The sequence below is a fragment of the Myotis brandtii genome, unplaced genomic scaffold (genome assembly GCF_000412655.1).
Source record: "Myotis brandtii unplaced genomic scaffold, ASM41265v1 scaffold84, whole genome shotgun sequence".
Lineage (NCBI taxonomy): Eukaryota > Metazoa > Chordata > Mammalia > Chiroptera > Vespertilionidae > Myotis > Myotis brandtii.
Genome location: NW_005371410.1, coordinates 85,280 through 104,103, shown reverse-complemented (window position 1 = coordinate 104,103; position 18,824 = coordinate 85,280). Strand labels below are relative to the sequence as shown.

Here is an 18,824-nt window from a genome sequence, read left to right as displayed (position 1 = left end):
AGGTGGTTGTGAATAGCCAATGAGATAATATGTGGAAAAACTCTTTCAACCACACAACTAATCAAAAGCGAGACTAATAACTGTGTGTAATGTGCCTGGACATGGGAAAACTTGTAAGCTCGACTTATGTATCTAGAAACCTCACCACCTTCCCCTTTCGCTCTCCTTTGTATAAATTCTTCCCTTACACCTCTCAGCAGTGCTGTATGCATCATGTTCTTAATAAGTTGGTACAATAAGGCAGTGAAAGCTGGTGGCGGAAGTATAAAAGGACATGGTAGATCGGTTTCCAGTCAGAAGACAAGCTCAGGGTTTTAGAATAAAAGCATCTTTATGATCATGGAAGTGCTGACCATCTTCCTATGCCTGTTCCCCAGCCAGCATGAATCTGGGCAATGTGGTATTTGTTTCTCAGTCTGTTTTTTATTTTCATGAGGGTGTATAGCTATAGAATGGACTTGTCCTTTTCTTCTTAAATAATTCTAGAGCAACACATTTATAATGCTATTTAAGTGAAACCTGTGTTGTGCATCTCCCCCTCCAAAATAGTCAACTCTTAATTTTTTGTAGCAAAGTTTATTATTTATAGTCATTTTATTTCTCTGGAAGATACATTCTAAGAAGCTATTATTTTTCCATTCATCATCCAGCATATTTACGCTACCATTTAATCAGAATACTCTCGGAGAAAAAAGAAACTAATTAAAATGCTAGCCTAAAGCCAATATGCCTTGGAAGGCAATCCTTACTTTTTATGAAATCACATATTGCATTATTAAATCAGGAAAGTTAGTTTTTACACTAAAAGTAATAAAATGATATCATTTGCTGTCAATATGTTCACCTTTCCATTAAGAATGCTAAACAAAAAAAAAAAAAAAAAAAAAAAAAAAGAATGCTAAACAGCAGTTGGCTGTATTAAATAGGAACTTTTTAGATGTGACAACCAAACCTCTTTTGGCTTTTCAGCTTAAAATGTACCTTTAAAAAAAACCTCATTTACCTGTAATATTTCTAGATATTGTATCTGATTGTGATTTTACAGTGAGTGAAATTGTTGTGTAGTTATCGAGTAAATAAAAAATCCCAAGTATATAATCATTCAACATAGTGTGTCTGTAATTTCCACCCCCCATGCTTTCCTAGTGATGGTGTGATGGTTCTTTGAGCGAACACCAAATAAGTGCTGATTCCATGATCAGATGAATTGTGACAACAGTGTTAACTCATGTTCATATTGCCTATCAACATAGTGTGTCTGTAATTTCCACCCCCCATGCTTTTCCTAGTGATGGTGTGATGGTTCTTTGAGCAAACACCAAATAAATGCTGATTCCATGATCAGATGAATTATGACAACAGTGTTAACTCATGTTCATATTGCCTACGAACTTCTCTTCATCCTAAAGAAATTTAATTGATTTATATGTCTTCCTAGAAGTCTTCAGTTGGTAAAACCATTAACACTTTTTAGCATCTGAGTGCCAGGACTGGAAATCTGAGGACCTGTTTATGCCTGTTATATAAGCTAAGGTTAATCCTTTGAACAAGCTTAAGGTTTGCAAAGTGAACCAGGAGATGAACCTACAACACCAAGCCTTGTTCAGGTTAGTGGTTGATTCACTGAACCGAGCAGTAGCCTGCCCAGATGATGGCTTCTCCAAAAACTGGTGGCAAGCCCAACAAGTTGACATTTTTGCTTTTGTGTTTCTTTTCTGTTCCCTACATATTTTCATTACGCAGAGAGATATGCACATTGCCATATGTAGAAGGATAAAGTTGTGATTTTGTGAAGTCAAACCATTTCCTTAACTAAAGTAAAAGAGAAAGGCAGATTTACAACAAAGCTTTTAGAAATTTTGCCTAATGAGTACACAGTTAAAAATAATTTCTTAAGTCAAGGCACTAAAGCATGGCAATGTGATGGTCCCCACAGCAAGCCCTCAGCATGAAACAAGTTCCATGCTCATTTTGGGAAAGAATACTAAAAACCTTGTGAGATGGCCAGGAAATTATAAATATGAGCTCTGTTCCTTGAAAACTATAATAAATTTTGGAATGTGTCCACAAAGAATGATCCAACTCTCTTTCCTCAAGTGTAAGTGAGAATACAAAATTTAAGTTATTCATTTTATGGTTGATGAAACTGAAGCCCAGAATGGGAAAGAGATGTTCAGGGTCACACATGTGGTCACTGTGTGAGCCAGGATTAGGACCCTGTGTGAGCCAGGATTAAGACACCCCCACCCCCCACCACCTCCAGTCTGTCGAAGCTCAATCCAGGGTTCTTCTACCACAGCATTTATGGGTGCAAAGAGTATCAATCTTGGGAAAGGAAGGATCCGTTCCAAGAATCCTTGAGATGACTATTCAACTGCAGTCTAGCCCTCTCTTGAGACCCTTAAGGAGTTTAGCAGAAACATTCCAGGTTCCTTTGCAAGCCAAGTTTAGCTCATCTTACTCCTGGGAACTCACAGCACAGACTTAGAGAACAGGAGTTTTCAGGGAAGAACTAAAAAATATTTGTCACTGCTCTTTACCTTGCCTCGTTGGGGGTCTTTATGACTATAAAAGGAAGATACCACACCTTGTTCATGAGAACACTTGCCCTGCCCTAGGAAAGCAGAAGAGAGAGAGAGAAAGAAGCCATTTTTGGCTGAATGTCCAGAATGGATGGCAGGCTTCTGTGTTCAGAGTTTAGAGGCATCAGAAGGCTACCTCCTGCTGTTGTCAGTGAAGACATGAAAGGTTGAGGAGGCTTTTGGATGAGATGAGACTTGAACTGGACAAGTGGGGTGTAGAAAAGTAAGAGGGCAAATACTCCACATGGGAAGAGAAACATTCTTTTTAAAGATTTTAAATTGGTTTTTTAGACAGAAAGTGAGAGGGAGAGAAACATTGATATGAGATGGAAACATCAATTGGCTGACTCCTGCATCCCCCTACTGGGGATCGAGCTCACAAGCTGGGCATGTTCCCTGCAGGGAATTGAACCTGGGAGCTTTCAGTCTGCAGACCGATGCTCCATCCACGGAGCCAAACCAGCTAAGGCTGTGTTTTCTTTTTAAATTTATCTTAATTGTTGAAAGTATTACAGATGTCACCCTTCCCCCCCCCATTGATCCCCTCTACCCCTCACTTGCCTTGCCCCCCAGGCCTTCATCACACTATTGTCTGTGTCCATGGGCTATGCATACCTATAATAATAAAAGGGTAATATGCTAATTAGACCAGACGTCCTTCTGGACGTCATTCTGGACATCCTTCTGGACAAAGCCGGGGCCAGAGGGAAGTCCGGGTCCCGGGTGCCTGCAGGTGGCCAGAGGGAAGCCAGCCCAGGTCCCAGGTGCCTGCCGGTGGCTGGAGGAAGGAAGCCCCGGTCCCAGGTGCCTGCCAGAAGTTGGAGGGAGGAAGCCCTGGTCCTGGGTGCCAGCAGCTGGGGGAAGGAAGGCCTACACTTGTACGAATTTCGTGCATTGGGTCTCTAGTATGCATGCATATAAGTTCCTTAGCCACTTGTGTTTTTTTACACAGATCATCACAGGGATTTTGTGACATTTTTTAGAGGTCATGAGTCATAAATCCACAGATTCTAGTTTTTTTAACATCAGTAATCCTGAAAGAGGGATATTCTGCTAAGAGGATTTCACCAATAAGAACTCTTCATATAATTTCATTAGTCTATTCCAGATCAGTGATCAACAGGTTTACAAGGGGATTAGATTGGGCCACCTGCCTTCTTCTCCTCACATAAACTCAGCAATTGAAGTCTTTGGAGTGGATGAAAAATTGGAAGGACAGACTCTATAGAAAAAAGTAGAATGGCCATTGAGAAACAAGAGAAAGAGGAACCAGGAAGGGAAAGAGATTAAAGAATATTTTAGAGAAGAAGAATGAATGTAGTATAGCTAGGAAATTTAGCTTCCTTCCTCTCTCCAGTACCCTCTTTTTTCTTAGTAGGAGAACCAAATTATTATCTCAGAGTAAAAATTATATTTCACAGGCTTCCTTGCAGCTAAGAGGACCATGCCAATAAAACCTAGGAGGAAACTTATGAAATATGAAACTTCCCTAAAAAGGAGGGAAGTGCCTTCCTCTTTTCCTTTTACAATCCTATTGTTTAGAATGGACAATGGATACAAGGCTTGCACCATGGGGATGGTGGACCAGAGAGCTGGAAGGACAATGGGCCCATGATAACTCTGGGGTGTCCATACCAACATTGGACAAGCTGTCTCCACACTTCTCCTAAGTGAGATAAAAATAAACTTCCATCTAATTTCAGTCACTGGTGAAAGAGTTCTATTCCTACCTACCTGGGCACCTAGAATGGCAGTAACAGCTCACTTCGACAACATTTTGTCTTCCACATAATCCTCATCTTTTCAACAAAGGTTATATTGTCAAACTACATGAACAGGATATCAATGTTCTCCAGCATATTAGTACTTTAATAAAAAATTTAATCTGAACAATTCCAGTTTACTCTCTATCACATCTATGAGGAAATATTTTTAAACCTGAACTTAAGGTGAATCCTCTTTATAATAGGCAAGTTTTTCTTTTTATGAATATGAATTGCTTAAATGTTTTTTCTTGATTTTACGACATGAATTATAGTAATATACTACATCATTAATTCTAGTTAATCAAGTGTCTGTGTACTATATTGAGTAGTTTAAAAGCATGATTTTATTTAATCTTCATAACCCAATGAGTTGGGTAGTAATATTGTTTCTGAGGGTCACTGGTCTAGTATATAGTCAGCCCACCATTTAAAACCAAGCTTTATTTTGGTTTCAGAGTATGAGGTCAGTAGACTGTGCTATTCTGTAAGTGTCGTGGGTCTCTTCCACCTTTGTATTTAAAGAGACAAGGTTAAGGATTGGAAGGGAAACCTCTGAATGATATAAAGATGAAACTACCTGATCTGGTCTTTACTTTATTCCATCTAAATCTACTAATGTGCAGAGGAGTGTTTGAGGACAAGGACTCCACCTTTTGGCTCCCTCGTCATCTGAGTTCTATCTAAGCACAAAGTTTTTGGGATTTTGCCCTTGACCCTACAGCTAAAATAAACAGGTAGGGCAGATGGAGCCAATAGAGCTGTCGGCTTCCATACACCATTAATTAGAAAAGACCCCAAATTGGTCACAACATGGGAGTTCTGAGGCTGTGGAGAGTAGAGAAGTGAGTACCTCTGTTTCACAATTGTGCTCTCTGAAATGCTAGTACTAGAAAGCTAAAATTAATAGATGATTTGTTGAGAGTAGGCTTGCAGAAACCCAGGGTACAACAGTTCTCAGTAAGAGGCATTAAACTATTCTGATAGCTATTTGACCTTTTGTTTAGGAAATGTGTTGACCAGAGTTTTCCATGAATTTCAAGGAAGAACAGTTTGACCAGCAGTAAATAGTAAACAACGTAATGAGTACATTTTGTTTTTTAATAGTATTGAAAAAATACGGGACAAAGAAGGTCATCTTTATCTGGGCATACACAGAAACATAAAATTCTTGAATTAGAGTAGGCATTTTAATTTTGGTGTTTTTACTTTTAGACTCTACCAAGAAAAAAAAAAGTCAGACTCTTAAAATGGCACTTTGTAAAATAAACCATACCTCATTCTAGGTGAACCTCCAGATATTTTTTAATAACTTTAAGATGCCTAGGAGGGTCTTCAGATAAAACGTCCTCAGGAGTTAGTGTGCAGCCTCCATCCACCCCATAGTCTTGCTGCCTTCTCAACTCTATGCCCCTGACTCTGGATTCCCTCTGCTATTGGGTTCTAGGCTCCAGTCATCAACCCTGCACTGTCATGCTCAAGCAACTGCCAAATTCTTCCTTGGGAAAATGGCATTTTGGGGGAATGAGACTATTGTTTGTGATAAGATGAGATATTTGGACTACCACTAGATTTCTTTTCATTGTTCTCTCCACACTCCTTATTACAATGGAAATATTCCACGGGACTTGACAGTTTAAATGCTCTTCTCAGAAAAAACTCATGATTTAAAGAAGATCCATCCTCCTCCTTGTCCTTAGGGCTTGGAGCTCAGACAAACATGCCCATCTGTGAAAAGGGAGATCAACACTTTTGGTCTCTTCTTTCTTCAAAGAATTCCCTCTGAGCCACAGGTCAAGAACTGGAAAACTTAGCTCACTTGGAACTGAGAATGCTTCTCTCTTGGTGTGTCTCTGTGGAAGCATTTTTATTAGCTTGCAGTTAACAAGCAGGGACAGTGCTGGCTTATTTACATACTTAGCTAATAGAAGTGCTATTGTTGCTCCCCTTCCTTGCTCGAGGCTGTGCCAGAAGTAAGACAGCATTAGGGCTCACAGAAAATATCTCAGAGCACACTGTTCAGCCCAGATATTATGTTTGCAGCTAGCTACCCCCATCCGGTGCTATGGGAGTAAAAAAATGAAACCAAATTTCCTTTGCTTTGTACAAATGTTTCCTTTATTATCTTGCAGATTGAAAACCCAGGCATTCTATAAAAACAGTCATTGTAGCTGCGTGATTGTTTTTACCATCCAATATAACCCTGCATTAATTATTTAACAAATATCTATATCATGCTTACTCTGTACCAGTACCATGTAGGAGTTTGGGATTCAACAGTGAACAAGACAAAGTTCCAGTGTTTGTGGAGTTTATAGTCTGGATCAATCAACCAAACAAAGAAGAGCATATGCATAAACAGTCATTGTAGCTGCGTGATTGTTTTTACCATCCAATATAACCCTGCATTAATTATTTAACAAATATCTATATCATGCTTACTCTGTACCAGTACCATGTAGGAGTTTGGGATTCAACAGTGAACAAGACAAAGTTCCAGTGTTTGTGGAGTTTATAGTCTGGATCAATCAACCAAACAAAGAAGAGCACATCCATAAACATCCTATATAATAAAAAGGTTAATATGCAAATTGTCCCCTCGACCCAGAGTTCGACTGGGAGTTTGACCAGGGGGTGGCGTCGGCCAGCCAACTGCCCTTGGCCCCTTCCCCTGGCTGGCCCGGCCCAATCAGCCCAGTCCAATCGCACTGATCGGGGCGGGGCTGTCGGACACCACCCATGCACGAATTCTTGCACCAGGCCTCTAGTATAATATAACTTCTGATAGTGATACATTTTATGAGAAAAAAAAGCAGGATAAAGGCCCAGCAGGTGACAATTCTTGGCATAGGCAGAAAGAAATTGCAGGTGGCTTAAGTTGGGAGGTCAGGGACTACTTGGCTTCTTGGAGACTTGAAATTAAGAAACCAGTTCTGCAAAGATCTGAGACAAGAGCTTTACAAGCAGAGGAACCAGCAAATGCAAAGGCCCTGAGGCAGAAGCAAGTTTGGTGAGATGAAAAACAGCAGGTATGGCTGGAGTTGACATTGGTGAGAAGGCTACACACCAGATCATGTAAGACCTCACAGGGAATTTTCTTCTAAATGTGAGGGGAGTTTGTTGGAGAGTTTTAAGCAAGGAATTAATGTGGCTCTAAATTAGGATTTAAAATTTAAGCTCTTATCCATTTGCACTGAGAATAGTCTGGGGGTGGGAGGTGGAGACTGGGGCAGGGGTGGGGGGAGCAAGTGTTTAAAAGCCAAAATACCAGCTACAAAGCTATGGCTTGCTCTACTTTCTAGAAGACTTCCATTTTACTTAGTGTTTCACTTCTGTTTTCATATTTTTTAATTGCTAAGAAGACTCTTGATTATCTTAATATTCCATTTTTATAGCATATTTCTCTTGTGTCTTAAGTGAAATTCCTTCTCTTATTCCAGAAGATGATATTGTTAACTTTTTAAGTTTTGTTTTCTCTGAATTGTTTCTATTACTAACAAGTGTGTTTAATTTATTTGTTATTACTTTTTTTGGTGTAGTGGTTAACGGTAAGAACACAAATTACCACTATCAGAACAGAAATAGGGGACATCAGTAAAGATTCTATATCTATTAAAAAGATTATAAGGAGGATAATAAAAAATTTGATAATAAAATTTGAAATTCAGATAAAGGGGAAAAATACCTAGAAAGGTAATTTAGAAAAATTGACAAAGAATGTGGGAAATCTTAAAAACTTTATATCTATTTAAAAAATTGAATGTGCAATCAAAACTCCCATCTCCTTCCCCAGAAACAATACCTCCACCACCACCAACAGCAGCACCTACAACAGAAACAAAACCTCTGGGCCCAGATGGCTGCAGTGGTGAATTCTCTCAGACATTTAAAATAGAAACAGTATCTGCACTAGCCGGTTTGGCTCAGTGGATAGAGCATCAGCCTGTGGACTGAAGGGTCTTGGGTTTGATTCCAGTTAAGGGCACATGCCCGGGTTGCGGGCTCGGTCCCAGTAGGGGGTGTGCAGGAGGCAGCTGATCAGTAATTCTTCCTTATCATTGATATTTCTATCTCCCTCTCCCTCTCCCTTTCTCTCTGAAATTAATAAAAATATATTAAAAAATAAAACCATTATAAAATGGACAGCCATTAAAAAATAAATAAATAAAATAGAAACAGTATCTATCTTGCACAAATTCAGAAAATAGAGGAGGAAACATGTCCTCCAAAGTTTTTAAGACTGACATAACATTGAACCCAAACCTGACAAAGATATTACAATATAATACCTGTTCCCCATTAATAGATTCATTAATTTAGATTAAAAATTCTTTAATAAAATATAAGAAACTATAATAAACTAGAGACCCATTGCACGAAGAGATTCGTGCACTAGGACTTCCTTCCCCTGACTGCTGGCACCGGTTTTCCTCCGGCACCCGGGAACCAGGCCTTCGCTCCGGCCGCAGTGGAGAAGCCAAGCCTCTTCAGTCTTCTTCAGTTTTCAGTCATCTTCAGGCTTCAGTTGTCTTCAGTCATCTTCAGTCTTCAGTCTTCCCTCGAGCCGGAGCCTTCAGTCTTCACTCTGCGCCTGCATATGCAAATTAACCACCATCTTTGTTGGGTTGATTTGCATACTCATCCTGATTGGCTGGTGGGCATAGCGGAGTGACACCAATTTGCATATTTCTCTTTTATTAGTGTAGATTATATATGTATGTATGTGTGTAGATAGGTAGAAGGATAGATAGATAGATAGATAGATAGATATAATACTTCATGACAATGAAGTTTATCCCAGGAGCAAAAGATTGACAAAACACTTGAAAATCAACCAATGTAATTCATCACATTAACAGAACAAATAACAAAAATTATATAATCTCAATAGATGCAGGTGAAACATTTAACAAAATCAAACACCAATACTTGATAAAAATGTTTAGCAAACTAGTAATAGAAGGTAGAATCTGCAGCCTGACAAAGGGTATCTTTGAAAAGTCTACGGTTAAATTATATATAACAATAAAATATTACACATTTTTCTCTTAAAATCTGGATCATGACATAGTTGTCTGCTCTTATCACTTCTATTCAATATTTTGTTGGAAATCCTGCTGATTTAATAAGGTAGGAGCAATTTTTAAAAAATAGCACAAGTTTGGTATTTTTGTTTCTAGAAAACCGTAAGTAATCTACAACCTATTAAATCTAATAAGCCAGTCTAGCAAGGTTGCAAGATATTAGTTGATATATAAAAGTCAATTACATTTCTATATAACAGCAATGATTAACAGGAAAATAAAAATTTAAAACAATACTATTTAGAATACCCTTGAAACCCGTCAGATACCTAGGGAGGAAGGGGGTAAAAGACCTTTATACTTGAAACTGTAAAACTCTGTTGAAAGAAATTAAAGACCATCCAAGCATTCTCCCAATGTTAGCTCAGTTTTGTTAAGATGTATATTCTTCCCAAAATTTTCTATAGATTCAATAAAATCCCAGTTAAAGTCCCAGCAGACTCTTTTCTGTGAAAACTGATAGGTTGATTCCAAGGTTTGTATGAAATGCAAAGGATCTAGAAATCTTAAAAAAGAACAAAGTTGGAGGACATGTACTACCTGATTTCAAAACTTCCTGTAAAGCTATAGTGATCAAGATGGTGTGGTTTGGCATAAGAATAGACAACTTGATCAAGGAAGCAGAAGAACAGACCTACCCATAATATGGTCAATTGATTTTTGACATGGGCACTAAGACCATTTAATGTTAAAAAAAAAACAAAACCTCCCCCTCCCCCCCAAGTAAATGGTATGGAATAACTGAATACCTGAATGGCAAAAAATGAACCTCAAATCTTATTTCTCTCTGTACTCCAAAATTAATTTCAGATGGATCAAAGACTTAAAAAGATAAGCAAGAACCACACAGCTTCTAGAATGGAACAGTGGAGAATATATCTTGGGGCAGAGACAGATCTATTCGGACGAAAAATGCACTAACATAAAATAAAATTTTGATAAACTGAATTCATCAAAATGAGACATTTCTGTATATTTGAAGGTACCACTTAGGAAATAAATAGGCAAGACACAGACTAGGAGAATGTATTTGCAATACATGCATCTGCTGAGGACTTCAATACAAAATATATAAAGAACTCCTAAAAATTAACAGTAAATGACAACACCCCCTAAAAAATGGCAAAAGATGCAAAAGAAAATATATAAATGGCTAATAAGCACATGAAAAGTTCCTTAGCATCATTAAATATTAGGAAAATGCAAAATAAAACTATGAGATGTCAATTCCCACCAGCTGAAATGTCTACAAAAAAATTAGCAAGTCTGTACATTAGCAAAAATTGAAGAGGCTGCAACTCTCATATATTGCTGTTGAGAATGCGAAATGATACACCCCTCTGACAAGATACTGACTTCTGTGGTCCTTCTCTAGTTTCCCATAGAAATTATCTCCCTAAATACATCCAGTGTCCCACCAACCATGGATAAGCACATGGCTGTTCATGGGTGCCCTATCCCTCCCTTCTCCCCTAACCTCCAGGAAAGAATGTCTTAGTTTTTGCTAGAAAAATGAAAATTTCATTAAAACAACCAAATTTTTGGCAACAATTTAAAGTAAAGCTGACTATGAATGACTGCATTGCCTTTCACCTTTTCTTCTTTTTCAAACTAGATGGTAATGTTTTCATTTCTGAATCTCCAGAACTTAGTATAGTACCTGGAGTAATAACTACAGGCCTGGTCGATTTTATGTGGAACCCACATAAATAGCAGGGGAAAAAATGGGTTAGAAAATGTCACTTGGTCATATCATTTATTTATTCAAACTACATTTACTGAGCTCTTATTTTCTGCTTATTAATTTAATAAAGCCTCAGGCTGTTGGAGGAAAGACCATTTATTCATTATCTCTTAGCTATTAGGCAGAGCAGAAATCAGTAATTAGAAGAAATGTGTGTGTTTTTGGTGAAATTTTGTAAAATCAACATTGTAACCAGCTGAAATTGGTATCACATTCTAAATAAGAGACTAGGTAATTCTTGTATGAAATGTAAATCTAGTATGAAAATTAAGTACTTATCAATAACACTTTTAGGAAGCCATTTCCACCCAAGGACCCATTCGTTTGCATTCTGGGTCACTTCTGACTTCAAAGCTTGAGAATTCCTTTATTCCATGTGACTTGTATTATTTTAAATGTCAAGGTTGGAAGGGTCCTTGAGACTACCTGACCCAATTCCCTCATTTTTCAGTTAAGGCAACACTTCAGGTAGTTTAACTACTTAGGCAAAGATCACCCAGCTAGTTGAGACTTATAATTCTTGATTAATTGTTCTTTCCTCTACTGTAAGTAGGTAAGAAGAGAAATCCTGCAAAGGGTTTATTTTCAGGAGTCTAGGGGGGACAGTGTTGTCAGCTTTGGGGAGACTCTAGAGCAAGCATGTCAAACTCGTGGCCCACGGGGCCACATGTGGCCCATAATGAATATTTTTGAGGCCCAGCCAAAATAACGGTATGTAAGAAACATTTTAATAAAAATTTCATAACTTAATTTTTACAATATCCTGTTATACATAATTATTAATAATGAACTACAACATTCCCTAATGACTGATTACTATAATCACGTATTCATTTCCCTTACTCGCCTTATGCGCAGGCGCACCATTTCTTTCCACTAATACTAGCGGTGAATATTTTAGCAGCCGATTGCCACGTCATTAGTCTTGGACTGACTTGTTTGGTGTGCGCAACAGGGAATATTTCGCTTTCGGAGAACAAGAAAAATAGCTTTATTTGCATTACATTTATTAATTTGTGCAGTTATTCAGTGTCTGATAAGTTAATGTTCAAGAAAAAATATTAATTTTTATTAAAATGTTCTATTATTTTATGTTAATGGTTACTCGTTTATTTCAGCCCTTTGTATTCAGGATGTCTCTATCGAAATAAACCTACATTTCTATGAAAATTGAAGCTTTTGGTTTTTTTTTGTGGCCCACATAAACTTAACCCTTGTTTATTTGGCCCGTGTTAGCCTTTGAGTTTGACATGCTTGGTCTAGAGGAGTGAAGTTCAGCAACTCATTTCACAAGAGAGGAACTGAACTCAGAGAGGTTAAGCCACTTTCTTCACCCTCCTCTCAGTGAGAGCTTAGTTCTATTGAAGCTGATTTTGAGCATTGCATTTAGTCATAATGTCTGGGCCATGGGCCTTATTGTCATGAGGCTCCCATTTGACTGATTGACAAAGCAGAAAAACAGAGACGCGGTGGGCTGTGATGAGAAAATTCTGGCAGGAAATGAGGTAGCCATTACCACCCACGGCTCTCCTCTTTCTCTCTGCAAGGCTCCTTTATGAACCCTTGCAATGCCTCCAGCGGGGCTTCATCTAAATTGTGTTCATTTGCATGAGCTCTCATAATGAAGAAGTGTATTCTCAACTGGACTGGAACAAATCCTGTGGCTACTTTGTGCCTTCTGTGCTGTGTCCATCCCCTAGTGACCTGAAGTCATCTTCAGCATTGAGTCAGAGCTGGAGCAGAAAAAGGAGGTGATTGGCAGGAGCAGGCCATGGATTAAATGAAATAACATAATATGTGCCTGACACACCATATGCATTCATATCTGTTCGCACCTAGTGTCACTGCAATATTATAAAGCACAATACAGCCTTTCTTCTGGCTCAAAGGTATTGTGAGGCCTTCTAACTATTAACCAACCTAACAAGTTAAATCTATAAGTTTGTACTTATGCTTGAAAATCTGAATGTTGCATGTTAATTCCAGATAGATCACTCATAGGAGTGTAACAAGAAGTTGTCTGGAATGGACATTAGTTGGGTCTAAAATGAAAAGGCCCTTTGGATGTGCATCCCAACACATGGCGATGACAAGTCAAACGGCAGTAAGATGTGCTTCTCACCCTCAGATGGGGGGACAATTAGGTGTTCGACCGGGATCTGTGTTGTTTCCAACACACCTGGCCTGGGCTCTGCTGTGAGGAAAAGGTTTGTTCATCCTTGAGAGTAGAGCATGTGGGAGAGAAGCCTCTTCTGCAGATGTCCCTGGGTTTGAAGATGGCCTCTGATATTCAGTGCTCAGCTGAGAACAAAGCTTTCTAGAAAGTGTGCCCTGATGTTCTCTCCACAACCGGCGGCTTTATCAGCTGGAGTAAACGAATGAGCCTGACTCCCTGCCCATAGCTGGGACAGGAGGGTTTCACCGTTAGTTCTCACAGGGGCCTGACCTGGCAAATTCTTGTCCATGTGGGGATGATAGTTCTGGACAGCTGCATAAAAATGCGGCTGAAATTTGAGAAGCAAAAGAGTCAATGACAGAGGAGGCCAGACCTTCCCCAGGTGATGGGTATGGATGATTCAGTACACACTCGGGGACCCTTTGCTCAGTGAGTTCACATTGGTCCTCACAGTTCCAAAGACTCTCACACTCCAGATTAAGGCTTTCATCATTGTGAGCCCTTCAAGCAGAACGAGCCTGCTTGAATAGCTCTAGTGAAGAGAGGCCAGCCTCAGAAAATCACACTCTAAGCTCTGTTTGTATATATATATTTCAATAAACCCCCTTACCCAGATACAAAAGAAGTAAAGGGGTGTTTTTTTCCCTATTAAAAAAAAGAAAAGAAAACACCTTAATTCTTCCAAGAGATCCTATTTTCCTTGTATAATACAGATAAAATCTAATAATGCATAAGCACTCATAACCTCTGACACTCCAACTGACCCTCCTCTTGCCCATAAGGAAAATTCTAGAAATTCTAGCATTCCTGATTTGGCATTTTTCTCTTTGATCATGTTCTCCTCCCTATTGTTTTTCTCCCCTCTCTACCCACCTCCCCAACAATCATTTTTATTTTGAAGATTTAGTTTATTAGAGAACAGGAGAAGCATTAGCTAGAGAATTTGTACTGGAAATGAAGAAAAAAACCCCCCAATAAATCTAAGAATGCGTTAGAGTGCTACAAGAGTCTAGTAGGGTAAGTTTCAGAGGGTTTTAAGTTGGGAGTTGGGAATGGGAGAGAAAATGTTTCCTAGAGCAACTTCCATCTACATGGAAGATATTGAGAGTTGAAGAGCTGAAGAGAGAGGATGACTAAGGTGTTCGACTATAGGTTAAGAAGGAGGCCTTTTGAGAGACGGAATTTGAATAGTTTTTAATGACTCCGTAGTTGTCTGACTGTTTTCCTTTGAATTGGGAGGCACTGTTTAAAGTTTGGGCCATGAGATAAGCCAATTATACTCATAGTTTCAAAAAAGAAAAACACAGTGAAACGCTCTTTGCACCGAATGCAGCAAACCTGCCTTAAGAAGCACTTCTTTCCATTAACCATCAGAAGTGTGGCCAGTGCCAGTGTGTGCTGGCCGCACCGTATCTCCCAAAGCTTCTCTCCTTTGGAAGCTGGGTAAATTGCATACTTTAGTGGTTGCTCTCACCGCTGCCACAGCACCATGCTTACTTGCTGCTGGCAGTACTTTGCTGAGTGTGCAGGGGTGCAGTCCCTGCCAAGATCCAACGCCATGTCATTGCCATTCTTGCCCCTCCTCACCCAACCCAATTCCTGATGATGCTCCAAAGATAACAGGAACTATGGTCTTTATCAACTCAAACCACTTCTACCAGTGTTCCCAACTACTGTCAGAACCACCTGGTGTGGAGGCAAAAGGAGAAAACCCATTCTTTATAATCCCTACTATCTTCTAAGGAAGGTTGCTCCTAATGAATGGAAGGCTCTCAGTTAAGCTGATTCCCTTGATGAGTTTCTATCTGCAAGTTTCAGAGCAGCATCTATAAGAGAGAAAAAATGCTCTGCACAATAGGAAGGGAGGAATTTGAGGTTCACAGGGTGTGTACAGAGAAAAGAAGGAAAAATAGAGCATGTGAACTATCCATTCTAACTCCAAATCTTTAGCAAAAACTACTAAACTCAAAACATGGTGCTGCTTCTGAGTCCAAGTTGATGCCCAACAGAGACAGGACACACAGACTCAGGATCCATTGGTGGAGAGTACCAAGAGAATAAACAACTCTCGGGACTTCACAAAAGTCACAGAGAGGGCTGTGGCACTGAGGGTTTTGAATGAAGTTTGCCTGGATCTCTTGGACAGCTGATATTGGGTGTTCATTTAAAAGGTTTTCAGTATAGAGTTGGGGAGAAAACTTTAGAATGCAAGCGCTCCTGACACAGACAATTCATTGGCATAAATATACAGTCAGGTATAAAGAACTGAGGTCTGATTAAAAGGACTTATGCAAAAGTACATGTAAGAATCTGAAGTAGAAGAAGGGTGAAAGAGAAGAGATACTAATGGGGAAAGGGGTGGAGAGAAGGCAGGTATGTCTGCACCTGGGCTAATAAAACTTTGCAACACATATGGGAGAAAGGGGTACACATCAGATGACTGACAGGTATTACTTTTTCTGCATTGTTTTATACATTATGAATGTAATAAAAAAATTTAAAGCTTCTCAAATTTGGTTCTTAAATCCCAGTGACATAAAATAACATCCATTCTCCGACATATTCTTTTTAATGTCTTAAAAAAATCAGGTGTGAGAATTTAAGATATTACAGTATATACATTCTGAAGTTAATACTCTGTCTTTTTTTTCATTTTTAACATTTCCCCTCAAAAAGAACATATTCTTATTGTAAAAATGTTTTTATGTGCATTTTAGTTTCACTAAGTCACTTCCAAGAAATGACTTCATGGTTAGATTACATGACATTGGACACATGTTTCTCCACCATTGCCCCACTCCCTAGGATAAAAAAACTACAAATGCCAATTAGTATGATTAAATTGAGACAATTCCAATTGCATTAGGGAAATTTGAAGCCGCTTTGAATTTTTTTTTTTAATGTACAATTCAGTGGTTTTTATTATATTCAGAATTGTACAATCTAACAATTACCACTATCTAATTTTAGGATCTTTCCTTTTTCTTTCTTTCTTTTTAAAAAGACATGCTCAGCCCTAGCTGATTTGGCTCAGTGGATAGAGCCTGGACCTGCGGAAAGGTCTAAGGTAGCGGTTCTCAACCTGTGGGTCGCGACCCCTTTTGGGGGGGGTCGAACGACCCTTTCACAGGGGTCGCCTAAGACCATCGGAAAACACATATATAATTACATATTGTTTTTGTGATTAATCACTATGCTTTAATTATGTTCAATTTGTAACAATGAAATTGGGGGTCACCACAACATGAGGAACTGTATTAAAGGGTCGCAGCATTAGGAAGGTTGAGACCACTGGTCTAAGGTTTATTTCTACCTCAATTGCTGGCTCCTACCCAGCCTGGCCATGGTCCGGGCTTGGGCAGGAGGCAAACAACTGATGTGTTTCTCTCACGTCGATTATTTCTGTCTTTCCCTCCCTCCCCCACTCTCTCTAAACATCAATGGGAAAATATCCTCGGGTGAGGATTAAAAAAACAAACAAAGGTGGGTAACCTGGTCAGAAGGTCAAATCTTCAAAGTGCATGCAAACTGCTCCTCCCAGGGGGTGTGGACTGAATGTTCGAGAGCATCTCCAGGAAGGCCTGCGGGGATGGTGCCTCCACATTCTGGAAGGTGTTCTGGACTCTGCTGAACAGGAAGAAGTGTTTCATCTCCAGCCAGATGAACCCCAAGTGGTTCTCATCGAACAGGATGAAGACTCCAGGGAAGTGCCTGGGGTAGGCTGAACCATCTAAGGTAACAGTAACAGTGTCCACGGCATAGAAACACATCCTGCAGGTTCGGGGGTAGTTCTGCTCTCTTGAGAGCATGTCCACAGGCAGAACAAAGGGAACAGTCTGCTCCTCTGAAGCTGCATCCCGGGACTCTCTGACGCTGGGCCGGGCAGGGCTCTGCCAGCCATGGCCCTCGCTTTCCTCAGTCCCGTTTTCTTGCTGCTGCTGCTGCTCCCGGATCACCTGCTCATCAATCTCCTGGACCACGCGGGAGAGCTTGTGGAAGTTGCGGAAGATCTCGCCATCTCGCAGCTGGATGCGGCGCATGAGGTGGATCTCTAACGCTAACGTCTTGGCTATTCCCATGACCTTCGTGATCCTGGCATACTTCCCATGGAAGCTGAGCATGGCAATCGTTAGGCCGAAGGCATCGTATTTGCTTTGGAAGAGGCCTGGCCTGATGAGGTCGTCCGGGTGGCTCGGCGGGAGGTAGAGGCGGCGGTAGGCCAGGCAGTCATACCGCTGTCTGTCCTCCAGCACCAGCCCCACTTCTTCCCTAAGCCGCGTTGGTGAATCCTTTCGGTGGTCTGTCTTGATGCACTGGGTGGTGAACCTGTCCTTCTGAATCTGCATGTGGCAGTTGTGGGGCCTGCTATGGAGGCCTTCCATGCACTCCACCGTGGCTGATTTCCTCTCTGTCAGGCGAATTCTGAACGAGGGCTTGAAAGGTATTGGGCCATCCACATGGGTGCGAAGGGAAGGCCCGTACGTCCAACCAGTAATGCATAAGCCATCCAACACTACATTCAGCAGTCTTCCATAGTCATTATCTAGCTGCCACAATCCCAAAATGTTTCTGTGTGGGTGGAGCAGCTTCGCATAGACTTCCGAATAAGACATACCGATCATCTCCAGGTTCTGCAAGTTTTCACGAAAGCCAAACTCCTCGCGGCAGCGCCGTCTCCAGATGCTGTCGATATGCAGGATATGGTGGAATTTGGTGCAGGCCTGGGCCAGGCTGGGCAGGTCGGTGCCGGGGAGCGAGGCAAAGATCTTCACCAGCACCTCCACCGGCAGGTCCTGCAGCGAGCAGTGCGGGGGCGGCCTGGGGCTCGCGATTCCTCCACTCCCCTCACAGCACCGCACTGCCGTGTCCGCCTCAACGTGCTTTTCTGCCGGGGCCGGCTTGCCGTGGGCCACTGCCTTCTCAGCGAGGCGCTGGCGCTTCTGAGGACACCCCTCGGCTGCTGCCGACTCAGCTGGGCGCTGGCGCTTCTGGCGACAGCGACATCCCCGCGAAGAGCCCACACTGCAGAGGCAAGCGCACTCCTCCATGCCTCCACGAGTAACAGCCACCACAGAGTGGGCCTCTGCTCCTCAGCCAAGATTTAAGCTGGCTCTTCCCGCCCTAGAGTCCAGTCACGCCCCCCAGGGCCTAGCCACGCCCCCTCAGAGAGGAGCCAATTGTAGGACTTTGGCTACCTATTAACAGTAGCCTCCTTTTCCCAGTGCCCCCTCCCTGTCCTCCAGCTCTAACCCCAGGCAGTCACTAATCTGCTTTCTGTAGGGATATGCCTCCAGGGATATGCCTGTGGGGAGGGGGAACATTTCACAGAAATGCAGTCATAATATCTGGTCTTTTGTGACTGGCTTTTTTCACTTAGCATAACATTTAAAAGTTTTATGTATGCTATATTCTAGTGTATGGGTATACCACATTTTGTTTACCCATTCATCAGTTGATGAGTATTTGGGTTGTTTC

At 40.8% G+C, this 18,824-nt stretch overlaps 1 protein-coding gene across 1 annotated transcript; it reads right to left on the bottom strand.

The window, feature by feature from the left end:
• Positions 1–17,257: 17,257 nt before the first annotated feature.
• LOC102249812 (F-box only protein 31) lies at positions 17,258–18,397 on the bottom strand (the record flags this gene model as incomplete). The annotated part of the gene is made up of 1 exon (XM_014532001.1): positions 17,258–18,397. A coding segment is annotated over exon 1 (1,140 nt), but the record flags the coding sequence as incomplete, so codon positions are not given.
• Between the last annotated feature and the right edge of the window lie 427 nt (positions 18,398–18,824).